Consider the following 14869-nt stretch of genomic DNA (forward strand, 5'->3'; position numbering starts at 1 on the left):
TCTACTCCCGTAAAGATTTACACCCTCGGAAACCCTGTACAGGGTCGCTATGGGTCGGAACCGACTCGACGGCACTTAACAACAACAACAATCATATTCATATTCAATCATTGAAGCAAATCCCAAGAGTGGACAATCTAAGAGGGAAAAAGATACATAGAGAGAAATAACATAGAGCAACAGGAATTGTCAAAGGCAGCAATCTAAGAAGAGAGATTAAAATGGTTTTGCTATGAGCACATTTCAGGTGCGCCTGACAAATCCAATGCTGACTATGGGAAAGAGCACTTATTTTTATTAAAACTCTTTCCCCTGAGGGCTCTGATCTAGTCTTAGATTAATCAAAACTAAAAAGTCCTTAAATGAGCAATAGTCTTAAGCCATGAGCACTTCAACTTGGCAATAGCTGCCCTGGGAACAAGGTTTGTTTTGATTCAGATTGGTGATTTTACACTCTCTTCGTACCCCTGTCCATCAAGCATGCAAACACAGTTATTACCATCTTGGGCTTTACTTCCACAAGGTCTTCTGGGAGAGTGTACACTCTGGCTCTAATTCTTCTAGCCATTGACACAGCATATTTGCCATTATTGTGCTTGTCATCTTATGTTAGATTGCCACTCTTAATGAGGTCGTAGTTATTGCAGCCTGGCTGGATGGCATCAATTAAATCCACAACTGCCAAACTGCAGCTGATCGTCTTATCCTTAAAACTCTGAGTGGAAGTTGATTTCCCAGCGTCCCTCAATGTTCTGTTCACCCAGTTGACACTGATGTCACCACGGGCTTTCTGACTCTCTCCAAGATCTTCTAGGATATTGAGGTATATCTTCTTATCAGCTGCCAGACTAAAGCTAGAAGCAAGGTTTGATTTCCATCATTCAAGTCTTATCCTCCAATGCCAATCAGGGAGAATTTGGCAGGATGCTTTCCTAATTTAACAGCATAGTTGCAGTTTTCTAGCTTTTTCATGTTGGCTCCAAGCTTTGGGTATGAAGGTTTATTAACTTTACTCCAGTCAACAGGAACTTTAATATGTTCATATAACTGTAAGATAACCAGGGCATCTTGCAGGTCAGCATAGAGATCGTTTACGTGGGGAATTAACAGCAAGAGAGTTCGTCCAGATATAGAAAGTTCTTTCTCCATGAGTTTCTCCTTCTAAGAGAGTCCAGTCGATATCCTGAATAAGAATGCTGTGTTCCTTCACTGGACAACTCTGAAGTTGCTCCAAGAGCACAATTCCCCTCATTACTGTTGATTGCTTTGCAGAAGGTTTTAGCAATATCACTGCTCTTTACCGCTTGGAAAATATAAACAAATTCGTCAAAACTTGTCTTCCCATCTTGATTTCTGTCACCATCCAGCATGAGTTTTTGAATAATTTCTCTCACTTTATATTTCGGTAATGGCATATTGGCTTCCTTGGAAAGCTCATGAAGTTCATAGTCACCGACCTTTTGGTCCAGTGTTTATCTTACAGTGTCACACCAGGACGCTAATAAGTAGCGTATAGTTTCATTTTTAAAGCTTACTTATACACTCTTTGGAGTCCTAATGTGTTGCTGTAGGATAAACACTAGACTGCTAACCACAAGGTCAGCTATTCAACCCCACCAGCCGCTCCTCAGAAGCCCAATACTGGGTCTCTATGAGTCAGAACTGTCTCTATGGCACTTAACAACAATAACACACACCCTCTAAAGATGCTTGGTGGCAAAGCAGGTTAAGCATTGGGATGCTGACCTAAAAATTAGTAGTTTGAACCTGCTAGCTACTCGGGTTAAAGAACAGTCAGTCTGCTTCAGTGAAAATGTACAGCCTTGGGTACGCTAGGGAATAGCTCTACTCTGTCCTGTAGGATTGTTGTGAGTTGGAATTGAATTGACAGCAGTGGATCATACATCCTCTGGGTAATAAATGGCCAATGGGAGGAGAAAATAGACAAATACACACATCAAACTGGAACCAGGTGACACTGTGGGATAGCATGCTAAGCTTTCGAGCCAAGCCTTACAGAGCATCGTTTGAGAGTGAGGGTGCTGGAAAATTATAGGGAAAGAAGGGTCACTGGATACTCTGGTGAACATGGTTACAATGAATGAAGGGAAACCTTTAGAAGATATTTAGATTTATGTTTCAAAAATAACATTGGTTTTTTTCAACATTATAAGAATGACAGCAGAATTCAGCTTTAAGGTGAGTGATACTATTTTATTAGTAAAAAGATTTCACAACTCTTTCGAAGACAAGGTGTGGGATATCTCTGGAGGAGAGAAGTTGAGGCAAGGAAGAACTATGCTGTTTTGTATAATAAAGTAAAAAGTGATTTATGGGGCAAAAAAGCTATAATGATGTTAATTGAATTTCAAGGACATTGAGACAGTCGTTTGGGGTTCTGGATTGGGGGAAGCAAGGACCTGCAAGTGGTATGGACCCCGAGTAGAAGTAAGTCTCAAAAGATGGTAACAACCTTGTGGTGTGACTAATGGACACAAGGAACATTGTATCTGATATTAAATTTCAGGATTTCCTTTTTATGATGGTATTTCCTTTGTGTTATCTTCTGGTCATATAGTCAACCCAGTTCAATGTTATGCTGAACACAATAAAGAAAGGGGCCAGGATGACAGAGAATTTGTGATGAGATAATTAGATTCCAATAGTTAGTTATAGAATAGTAATGTAATGCTGATAATGATGATGATGTTAACAATAACAGTAATGGTGGTGTGGGGCACTGGACTGCTATCCATGAGGTCCATGGTTCAAAGCCACAGGCTACTCTTTGGAAATCCTACAGAAGGTGGCTATGAGTCAGAATGGACTCAATGGCACTTAATGATAGCAATAGAAATAACTTCATAGCAATTACCAAGTGCTAGACAATGTTATAAACATTTTATACAGATTATTTTATTTTCATATGGCCTTATGATATAGGTAGTATTTTTAGCCCCATTTTACAGATGAGGAAACTGAGGCACATAAGCTAAAGGGTAAGTAGTTTTTTCAAAGGGAGAAGCCAGGAATGGAAATCTGGAGGGGAATGATTTTCTGTAGGAATTTAAGAAGGGAAGTTGAACTATTTACAATGGTGTGGCACTGTAGGATCAGCACTGTAGTGTGAACCACAAAGTCAGCATTTCAAACCCACCAGCTACCCCTCAGAAATCCTATATAGGTTTGCTATGAGTCAGAAGCGAATTGACGGCAATTAGCAACCACAATAAAGCATAAAGTGTAATGCTGGAAGATTGGAACACAGGTTCAGCGTTAGTGAGAAATTTTGTCCATTTCTCCATATTCTGACACCCTGGCTCTGGGCCACTCTCAGCTGAGTCAAGGACATCTGAGACAGGGTCTCATAGGATTATGATATTTAAATTGCTGGTCCACTGCCAACTTTCTCTAGTTTGTGGGGAGGAGGGAGTTGGTCCCTTTCAGGAGTTGGCTTCATATTATCACGGAAGATACCTTCAACTCATGTCAGTGTTGAGGCCAAGAAGGACAATGGGATTATGGAGTTTCCAATCTGGCTGGGCCATATATGTAGGTGTTTCAGTGAAGAGGTCTGACATCAGGGCACTAGAGCTGGAATCACCTAAGGGATAGAGTAGCCATCTCTTTCCCTCACCCTCCACATTCTGACTCCCACGGACTAGCAAAGTGGCCAGTGGCACCCAGAGCAGGTGAGTTAGTTGCTATAGAGATTTCAACATGGGCTGAATAAAAAAATTTCTACTTGTAGTTCAGAATTTTTCAATCATTCAGATGTTTTTCTAGAGAAAAAAATTTCAAGGAGGAAGTTTAAGACCATACATTATTTGAGTTGAATGTACAAGTAACTTTTCCTTCATTGTTGATATTATTTCCATTAAATTAAAATTTTACATTGTTTCATTTATAAAAATATGATGAAATAACTTCAGGTTGACTGTCTTTAATGACTATTTTCATTCCTTCTTTTGCTGAATTTTGATTAATATCTAAAACCCTATTTTATTCTTGACATCAGAGTTTGAACTGACCCAAAGGAAAAAATAAAGATGTATTGTAGTTTCTAACACATAACAACTTGTAATTTTTCCCTAGAGATTTTAGCATCCACAGTCTACTCATGTATTTCTTTTCATCTGATTTTCCTAACTTCCTTTAGAGACTAAGTACTACAGTAATATCTATTTTACAAATGAAGAAGTTGAGGGTCAAAATGACTGGCTGGAGAGGCTGGAACCTCCATGCTTTAATGGCTATTTTAAATTTCAGGATCCAATGACATTAAAAACATGCCATCAGAACCAGTGATTGAATGTTCCTACCAGTATAGTGAGCCCCCAACCCATTACAAAAACCAAGCTCACTTTCATCAAGTTGATTCTAACTCATAACAACTCTACAGAACAGAGGAGAACGGCTCTTGATGGTTCTGAGACTGAAAATCTTTATAGGAGCAGACAGCGTCATCTTTCTTCTGTGAAACAGCTGGTGGCTTTTAAACCACTGACCTTGTGGTTTAAACCAACACTTACTTAACCCACTGTGGCACCAGGGCACTTTCCACCCACAATTCTTTTGCATGATTTATTTATGTGTTCTTTGCCATCACCTTCACCAACAGTTGCTACAGATATGGTTCTGGTTCATGGTGGTCCCATGTGTGTCAGAGTTGTTGTTGTTAGGTGCCATCAAGTCGGTACCGACCCGTAGCGACTCATGCACAGCAGAACGAAACACTGCCTGATCCTGGGCCAACCAACCTCATTACTGTAGCCACGCTTGAGTCCATCGATGCTGTCACTTGGCCAATCCATCTCGTTGGGGGTCTTCCTCTTTTCCTTTGTTGAGTCACATCTAGATGGACTGAATGTTTAACCTTTCTGTTAGCTGTTGTTGTTAAGTACCATGGAGTCAGTTCCGACTCATGGTGACCCTGCACAGGGTTTCCGAGTAGAGCATGTTAACCACTTGCTCCACTCAAGGAAGTCAGATATAGTTGTAATCAAATCCTGGTTTTATTTCCTACCAGCCTTAGACAGTAGGTACAAGAACACATATTACTGATATTTAAATTCATCACCATTGCTGCTGCGGCTGTGGGATGCTGTCCAGTTGGTTCTAACTCAGAGTGACTCTGTATAGGGTTTGTAAAGCTGTAAATCTTTACAGGATCAGAAAGCCTCATCTTTATCCCACTGAGCGGCTGATGGATTCAAAATGTTGACCTTGAGGTTAGTAGTTCAGTGGGTAACCCACTCTGCTCCTAGGCTTTCTTTCATCAGTTCTCAGAATAAAAAAATAAGGCCTACTTCTTAGTCTTACTGTAATGATGAAATAATATGATATATAATAGAGTGTGGAATATATATGCAAATAGATGAATTCAATGGACATGAAGATATATTTATCAGTTCTGATATATGCTTTGACAAGAGAGCTCCAGAAAGGAGACTGGACCACAGTCTAAGAGGTTGAGATTCTAAAAGAATATACTGGTTAAAAAATATAGGAAGTTGTTGTCAACAAAATGCAAGTGAAAGCTTGAATAAAATCAGCTATAGCCGAAAGAGAGCGAGCGAGCGAGAGAGACAGCGAGAGAGAGAGAGAGAGAGAGAGAGAGAGAGAGTGAAAGAAATAAGAAATTATGTGATACTGACTAGAGTGAAGAAGCAAGTAAGCCTTTATATTTTGGTGATAGCAGTGTAAACTGGTTATGCCCTTTTGGAAACAGAAAAAGTTAAAAAATATCTCTATTTCTTTATGCAGTATGCTTCTCTAGAAATTGTCCTAAGGATTCAGATATAATTTGATGCATGATGAGGTTCTTTGTGATACTAGAAAAATGGCTCTTTGTTAGATATGTCTGTTTGACAGAATAATATGCAATTTATTAGAAAATGTTTCAAATCATATTGGTCAAGACAAAACATTAAATATATAGTAAGATTTCAAAAATATAAATGCAAAGTACCATGGAGTTGTTTCCAAAGAGCAGTTGGTGGGTTTGAATCACTGACCATGTGGTTAGCAGTCCAGTTCTTATCCTTCAGTGCCACACCAGTGTAAATAAATACTGATAAATAAGTATAAATAAGAAGTGCAGAATATCTATGTATGAAGAAAAGGATAGAATTTAATGCTTTAGGAGTTGTTTTTTTCTGTGACAGAGCTAAGAGTAACCACTTTTAAATATTTTAAATACTATCTAAACTGTAATCACCATGAGCTATTTTTATAGTTACTCCTCTCCTCCTTTTTTTTCTTAGATGGCCTGTTGATACACCATCTTGGCCCAAACCAGAGCTCACACATATGTCTTTCCTTTTGGACTCTCCCTGGGCTGAATAATCTGGGTTTTGAAAGGAGACAGTATGATCTAGGAGGAGGGTAAAGACTTGGGATCAGAAGACATTGGGTCAACCTAGATTTTGTGACATGGGCAAACCACTTAACATCGCAGGGAAAAATGTTAGCATTTCTACAACAAATGAGTTTGGACAAAATTATAAGTTTCCTTAAATGAAAAATAGAAGCAATGGCTCAGGGGTCCCCTGCAGCTCATAAATGGATCAGATTATTCAGAACCATTGAGGATTGTGAGAGATTTTCAGGTCAGAGAAGAGATTATGAAATCAATAGATTTTTCCCACTGCATTTTTCTTCCTTGTAGGAACTATTTTTAACTTTATCTAGGAATTGAACATGGAGTCCTGGTGTGGTGCTGTGGAGTAATGCACTACTAAACCGTTTGAACTGTAAAGTCAGCGGTTCAAGCTCACCACCTGCTCCTCGGGAACCCTATCCATGGTTGCTATGAGTTGGAATCAACTTAACAGCACTTCACAAAAACAACAAGGCATTTAACACATCAATTGACACAAAAGGAGGTGGACTAATGATGCAGGAGAGTAGATGTATGACCTATTAAGAATCCTGTTGGTTCTCTAAGTCTGCAATGTTAAGACACAATAATAATTTAGAGCTAATCATTGTAACTTTTCTATACTTTTTGATTTTAGTTTTTATTCATTCAACAAATAGTCACTGAATACTGCTAGAGGTCTGGAAGTACAGATGTTAAATGCCTGAAATTCTTCATTTCAAGATACTCACAGTATAGAGTGGAAAGTTGGAGGGAGGCCAATATACCATGATGGACAAAGTGCTATCATGGAGAAGAAATCTGAGTGCTATAAATCTGGGTGTAGATATACATTGGAAGGCCTTGTAATCTAGTTTGTGGTGGGTGAAGGGGGCTTTCATATGGCTAAGACCTTGGAGTCTAGTTTTGAAGGATGTGTAAGAGTAAGGCAAATTTTGGTTAGCAATCCATCAAACGAACTGTTTACATCACCCTGATCTCTGGTGTGATAATAGATATGCATAATTAGTTCTCAAAGTAACATCTTTGCTTTTGACACTTTGAAGAGGTTTTTTGCAGCAGTTTTTCCAATGCAATATGTCATTTGATTTTTTGACTGCTGCTTCCATGGGCATTGATTGTGGATCCAAGTAAAATGATGTCTTTGACAACTTCAATATTTTCTGTTTTTCAAGACATACCAAACTATCAACTACAAATACATATGCAAATATATGTAACATAATATTTGACATTTCGGCAATCTTCACAGTGATATTAATTATGTTCATCATATTGTTCACTGTTATTTGTCCCAAATTATGTAACTGCCCTTACCAGAGGTACAGTGTTCCCTAAGCATTAAGTCATCTTTTCGTCTTCCTTCCCACATTCCCTTGGCAACCACTAATACACTTTGGTATCTATATCCTTGCCTAGTCTAGATAGTTTTATATAAGAGAAATCATATAACATGTCACTTTTGGGACTAATTTAAAATATTCCTAATAAAAAGAAGAATTTCTTGGTCCCATCTATTATTAGGAAATATAAGAGTTTGATGTATTTTCAACTAAGGGTTGTATTACCTGGATGGAAAAATTCCCAAAGTATGTGTGCCTAAGAAGTATATAGCTTTTCTACATATGAAAAGGAATTGTTGAGGCTTTATTTTTAAATTAATCTTTTTTTTCCCTTTAGCACTATCTGTTTCCATTTTTTTTCATTCTCTCTCCTCTATTTCTCTTTCTTTCTCTTTACTTTCTTCTTTGTGGAAAAGTTACCAATAGTTTGGCCTACTAAGAATATAAATATGCACTGTTTCCCTTCAAGTACATTTAAAAAACCTTTTTTTTTGATGTAACAAAAATTTGGAAATAACCTAGACATTTAATACTTAAATAGATTGGTAAATCACAGTGTAGTTCGTTTATGGACTATCATACAGAAATAAAAAAAGGACATATATAAAACTTACAAACAACATGGAAAACAACATGGTGAATGCTTATGATGTAATTGCAAGCTAAAATCAGATTACAACATTGCATCCTATGATTATAATTACCAAAATGCTGTATCTTTGTTGAAGTCCTGGTGTGGTGCTTGTGGGTTAGTGTGCTGGATTACACAGTTACATTGAACTGCAAGGTTGGTGGTTTAAGTTCACCAATTGCTCCTTGGAATCCCTATACAAGGTGGCTATGAGTCAGAACCAACTGGACAACACTTAACAAAAACAACAACAATATTTTTGTTGGGAGTCTGGTATGGCACTATAGGATAAGCACTTGACCACAAGGTCAGTTTGAACCCCAATTTTGGCAGTTCAAACTCACCAGCAGCTCCTTCCAGGGTCACTATGGATCGTAACTGACTTGATGGCACTAACAACAAAACAGCAACATCTTTGTTGACAATGAACTAGAAATAAAAACAGAAAAACTAGATTTTTTTTTTTTTTTTTTGCGATACTAACGACATTTTCTTGGGACCCTAGGTAAATCTCCTTTCACCTAAGTCCTTGCTGCAGTTCAGAATTCATGGACAGTGCAAGAAACATCACAGAATTTTTTATGCTGGGACTCTCACAAAATCGTGAGGTGCAGAGAGTTTTATTTGTTCTCTTTATGATTGTTTACCTGGTCTCTGTTGGGGGCAACCTACTTATAATGACCACAATTATCTTCAGCCCCACCTTGGGCTCCCCTATGTACTTTTTTCTGGCATATTTGTCCTTTATTGATACTTGCTATTCTTCATGTATGACCCCCAAACTAATAGCTGATTCTATGTATGAGGGGAGAGCCATCTCCTTTGAGGGTTGTCTCACTCAATTCTTTGTTGCTCATTTATTGGGAGGAACTGAAATTATCCTACTCACAGTGATGGCCTTTGACCGATATGTGGCCATCTGCAAGCCCCTGCACTATACAACAATCATGACCAGGCATCTCTGTGCCCTGCTTGTGGGAATGGCCTGGCTGGGAGGCTTTCTGCATTCATTGGTTCAGCTCCTCCTTGTCCTCCAGCTGCCCTTCTGTGGGCCCAATGTGATCAATCACTTTGTCTGTGACTTGTACCCCTTATTGGAACTTGCCTGCACTAACACGTATGTCATTGGTCTGCTGGTGGTTGCCAACAGTGGTGTGATCTGCCTACTGAACTTTCTGATGCTGGCTGCCTCCTACATTATCATCCTGCGTTCCCTGAGGTCCCACAGCTCAGAAGGCAGACGCAAAGCCCTCTCTACCTGTGGGGCCCACTTCACTGTTGTTGCCTTGTTCTTTGTTCCTTGTATATTTATTTACATGCGGCCATCGTCTACTTTGTCCATAGACAAAATAGTAGCTGTGTTTTATTGTATTCTGACACCGATGTTCAACCCCTTGATTTATACCTTGAGAAATGCAGAGGTGAAAAATGCCATGAAGAATCTCTGGAAAAAATGATCAATGGTCAAAAAGAGATCCTAGTAAATGGTCCTGGATAGTGGGAGAGAACATGTGGAAGAAAACTTAAAATCATAAAAGAGACCATGTTTACTAGGTGTATAAAGACTGGTGGAACTGCTGAGGCTAGGACCCTTACTCAGGCCTTGACTGGAACGTATCCCTGTGGCTCAAATTTCAGCCAAACAATAGACATGTCTGTAAGAGGAACAATAAAAATAGTCATCAGAATCTTCAGCCAGCTAAAATCAAAAGGGCAGCATTTACCCAAGGACAAATTTCCGAAGGGTTAGGAAAGGAGTAGGGATGAACTAGGAAACATAGGGAGGAAGTAAGAGGTGTTTCACTGAGGGGATAGTAATCAATTTGATGAAGCAAAACGTGCATGAATTATTGAATGTAATGATCTATTCTGTAAACCTTTACTTCAATTCACAATAAAAAGTTAAAAAAACAAAACAAAACACAAGACCATGCATGTGGAGGCCATATGGCACAGCAGAGAAAGAAATGACTCCAACAATTCCTGGTAAGAACACATATTGTCATGGGAGAGATTACCTACCATCAAAACTTTTCCGCATAAAACTCATTTGAATGTTTGAATCTATGTCTAATCTGCTAAGGCCTTAAATGATTGACCAGGTTCATAATTCCATGGCATCTCAATTTCTTCTGAACAGTTTATCTCAATGCACAGAACATGGAGGCACCACTACCCCTTCTTCCTTACCTGGGTTTGAGATGGAACCATCTCCATCCTGGCTCACTTGTCAATGATGAGCAGAAATCTCTTGTTGATATGTGTGGCCATGTTGTTGTTGTTGTTGTTGTTGTTAGGTGCCATTGAGTCAGTACCTACTAATAGCAACCGTATGCCCAGCAGAATGAAACACTCTCTGCTCTTTTGCCAAACACAATCATTGCTACATTGGAGTTCATTGCTGCTGCCACTGTACCTATCCATTTCTTCTTTGTCTCTGACCGTCCATTTTACCAAACACGGTATCGTTCTCCAGGGACGGGTCTCTCTTGGTAATATGTTCCATGTATTAGAGACAAAGTATGGTCATCCTGGCTTCCAAGGAGTATTCTGGCTGTACTTTTATCAACATGGATTGGTTTGTTCTATTGGCAGTCCATTGTTGTTGTTGTAGTTAAGTGCCATCAAGTTGGTTCTGACGCATACCGATCCTGTATAGAGTTTCTGAGGAGTGGCTGGTGAGCTTGAACCACTGATCTTGCAGTTAAAACCAGCTTTGCAGTACTTTTAATGTTCTCTTTCAACACCATAACTCAAACGCATCAATTCTTCTACAGTCTAGCTTAGTCACTGTCCAACTTTCACGTGCATATGTTGTTACTGAAAATACCATGGCTTAGACCAGGTGCACCTTAATCTTCAAACTGACTCCTTTGCTCTTAAACACATTAAAGAGATCTTGTGCAGCAGAGAAGGCTAATGCAACCCATCATTTGATTTCTTGGCTGCTGCTTCCATGAATGCTGATGGTTGATCTCAACAAAATGAAGTCTTTGACAATTTCAATCTTTTCTCCATTTTTATGGATGTTGTATATTGGAACAGTTGTGAGGAGTTTTGTTTTCTTTACTTTGACGTACAACCCATAACAAAGGCTGTGGCCTTTGATCTTCATCAGTATTTGAAGTCATCCTGGCTTTCAGCAAGCAAAGTTGTATCATCTGCATATAACATGTTGTTAATGAGTCTTCTTCCTCCAATCCTGATGCTACATTTTTCTTCATATAGTCAGGCTTCTTGAATTATTTGCTCAGCATACAGATTGAACAAATATGGTGAAAGAATACAACCCTAGCACACATCTTTCCTAAATTGAAACCATTTGATGTTCCCTTGTTTGAGCAATTGCTTCTTGGTCTATGTACAGGATCCTCATGAATACAATTAAGTGTTCCAGAACACTCATTCTCCACAATGTTTTCCATAGCTTGTAGTTATCGAAAGCCTTTGACTAGTCAATAGAGCACAGGTAAACATCTTTCTGGTATTCTCTCTTTTCAGCCAAGACTCCATCTGATGTCAGCAATGACATCGCTTGTTCCACATACTTTTCTGAATCCTGCTTGGACCTCTGTAAATTCTCTGTCATTGTATAGTTGCAGCTCTTTTTGTATTATCTTCAGAAAAATTTTACTTTCATGAGGTATAAATGATAATGTTTGATGATTTCTGCATTCCATTGGGTCACCTCTGTTTGGAATGGGCACAGATATGGATATCTTCTGGTCATTTGGCCAAGTAGTTGTTTTCCAAATTTCTTGGCATAGATGAGAGAGTGCCTCCAGTGCTGCATCATTTTGCTGAAATATTTTAATTTGTATTCCATCAGTTCCAGGTGCCTTGCCCTTTGTCAATGCCTTCAATGCCCTTTGGAGTTCTTCTTCATTATCATTGGCTCTTGATCGCATGCTACCTCTTGAAATGGGTGAATATCAACCATTTCTTTTTGGTACAGTGACTCTGTGTATTCCTTCCATCTTCTTTTGATTCTTTCTGCACCATTCAATATTTTGTCCATAGAATTCTTCAATATTGCAAGACGAGATTTGAATTTTTTCTTCAGTTCCCTCAATTTGAGAAATGCTGAGTGTGCTCCTCTCCATTGGTTTTCTGAATCCAGGTCTTTGCTCATTTTGTTGTAATATCTTACTTTGTTTTCTCAAGCTGACCTTTGAAATTTTATATTCAGTTCTTTTACCTCCTTATTTACTTCATTTGCTTTAGCATCTTTATACTGGAGAGCAAGTTTCAGAGTGTCTTCTGCCATACATTTTGTTTATTTATTTTCTCTCTTGTCTTTTAAATACCCTTTTGCTTTCTTCTTGTATGATGTTCTTGATGTCATCCCACATTTCTTCTGGTTTTCAGTCTTCAGTGTCTAATAATCAAATCTGTTCTTCAGATGATCTCTAAATTCAGATGGGTTATGTTCAAGATCATATTTTGGCTCTTGTGAAATTGTTTTAATTTTCTTGAGCCTACACTTGCATATGATCAATTGATGGTCTGTTCCACAGTCTGCCCATGGCCTTGCTTGGGCTGATGATATGGAGCTTTTCTATCCTCTCTTTCCACAGTTGTAGTCAATTTGATTTCTGTGTATTCCATCTGGTGAGGTCCATGGGTATAGTTGTCTTTTATGTTGTTTTAAAAAGGTATTTGCAATGAAGAAGTCATCGGTCTCACAAAATTCTATCTTGTGATTGCCAGCATCTTTTTTATCACCAAGGCCATATTTTCCAACTACTTAGCCTTCCTCTTTGTTTCCAACATTTGCATTCTCATTGCCAATAATTATCAATACACCTTGGGTGCATGTTTGATCAATTTTAGACTTAAGAAGTTAGTAGAATTCTTCACTTTCATCATCACTGGCTTTAGTGGTTGGTCCATAAATGTGAATAACAGTGGTATTAACTGGTCTTCCTTATAGGTGTATGGATCTTCTCTTTTATCTATCTTATCCTATCACAGGCACTGTTGTATTTCAAGATGTATGTTTTTTTGATGATGAATGTGATACCATTCCTCTTCCATTTATTATTCCTGTCACAGTAAACCACGTGATTGTCAGATTCAAAATGGCCAATACTAGTCCATTTCAGCTCACTAAAATATCGATGTTTATGTGTTCAATATTTTTAAAAATAACTTCCAATTTTCCTAGATTCATACTTTATACATTCCATGTCCTGATTATCAATGGATGTTTACAACTGTTTCTCTTCATTTTGAGTTGTGTGTCTCAGCAAATGGAAGTCCTGAAGGCTTTACTCCATTTGTACCAACACACTTAATTCTACCTTTAGGAGGGAGCTCTTCCCTATCTCATATTTTGAGTGTCTTCCAACCTGAGGGGCTCATCTTCCAGCATGATATCTGAAAATTCTGGTGCTTTTCATCATGTTTCAATATTCAATAGTTTGATGCTGAAAGTATATTTCTGCTATTCATAATAGCTTCGCCTATTATGAATAGGTGGAGTCAGTTCTGACTCATAGTGATCCTGATTTCTGAATAGGAGTACCACCAGTTCTTGTCTGTCAGTTTATTGTACTGTGGTGGCTTGTGTGTTGAAGTGATTCTGGGAACCTATACCATGGATATTTTAAATACCAGTAGGTTCACCCGTGGTGGACATGTTTCAACTTAGTTTCTAGATGAAGACAGACTTGCAATGATAGATGGACTACTTTCAAATATTTAGTCACCAAAAACCTTATAAATAGCAGTGTAGCCATGTAGCATGAGTGAAATCAGATTTTTGTTGTGTCAAAGCATTGAAATATATGGTTGTTTTTTATTGCCTCATCACCTGACCTAGCCTGATTGAACACTTGATATACCAAAGACTTCCATCATGTACATTTCTACTTTTCCAATCTCTTCTATCTTTTGTTGTTGTATGCTGTGACCCCACATGACAGAGTAGAACTGCCACCTAAGCTTTTCTTGACTGTAATCTTTATGGGAGGGGATCACCTGGTCTTTCTCCCATGTAGCCACTGGGCAGGTTCAGAACATCAACCTTTCAGCTACCAATCGAATGCTCGACCATTGGCACGATCAGGTTTCCTTCTCAAATGTATATCAAAATTGAAAAGGATGATAGTAGAACATTGAATGATTTGTAGAGTAAATTCATTCTGGTTATGTCCTGTGTACATTATCCACAAAAATCAAATTAAACAAAACCAAACAAACCCATTGCTGTAGAGTTGATTCCTACCCATAGCGACTCTATAGGACAAAGTCTAACTTCCTCACAGGGTTTCTGAGGTTGTAGATCTTTATGGAAGCAGACTGTCACAACTGTTTCCTATGGAGCTACTGGTGGTTCAAACTACAGACCTTTTGGTTAGCAACTTAGTGCTTAACCACAGTACCACCAAATCATGTTTTAGTTATTGTTGTTACATGTCATGAGTGTTGATTGTGGATGCAAGCAAAATGAAGTATTTGACAACTTCAATCTTTTCTCCATTTCTCCTGATGTTATTTATTGGTTCAGTG

General features: G+C 38.4%; 1 protein-coding gene and 1 pseudogene across 1 annotated transcript; one reads left to right on the forward strand and one right to left on the reverse strand.

The window, feature by feature from the left end:
* Positions 1-448: 448 nt before the first annotated feature.
* LOC102816884 lies at positions 449-1445 on the reverse strand (annotated as a pseudogene).
* Positions 1446-8904: 7459 nt separating this feature from the next.
* LOC102817274 (olfactory receptor 140-like) lies at positions 8905-9813 on the forward strand. Its single transcript, XM_006865111.1, has one exon. It carries the CDS (start codon positions 8905-8907, stop codon positions 9811-9813), a length of 909 nt encoding a protein of 302 aa, XP_006865173.1.
* The last annotated feature ends 5056 nt before the right edge of the window (positions 9814-14869 follow it).

This window comes from Chrysochloris asiatica, unplaced genomic scaffold (genome assembly GCF_000296735.1).
Source record: "Chrysochloris asiatica unplaced genomic scaffold, ChrAsi1.0 scaffold00075, whole genome shotgun sequence".
In the NCBI taxonomy this organism is placed as follows: domain Eukaryota; kingdom Metazoa; phylum Chordata; class Mammalia; order Afrosoricida; family Chrysochloridae; genus Chrysochloris; species Chrysochloris asiatica.

Coding starts and splice junctions, on each gene's coding strand:
- LOC102817274 (XM_006865111.1), top strand. CDS start 8,905: ATGGACAGTGCAAGAAACATCACAGAATTTTTTATGCTGGGACTCTCA.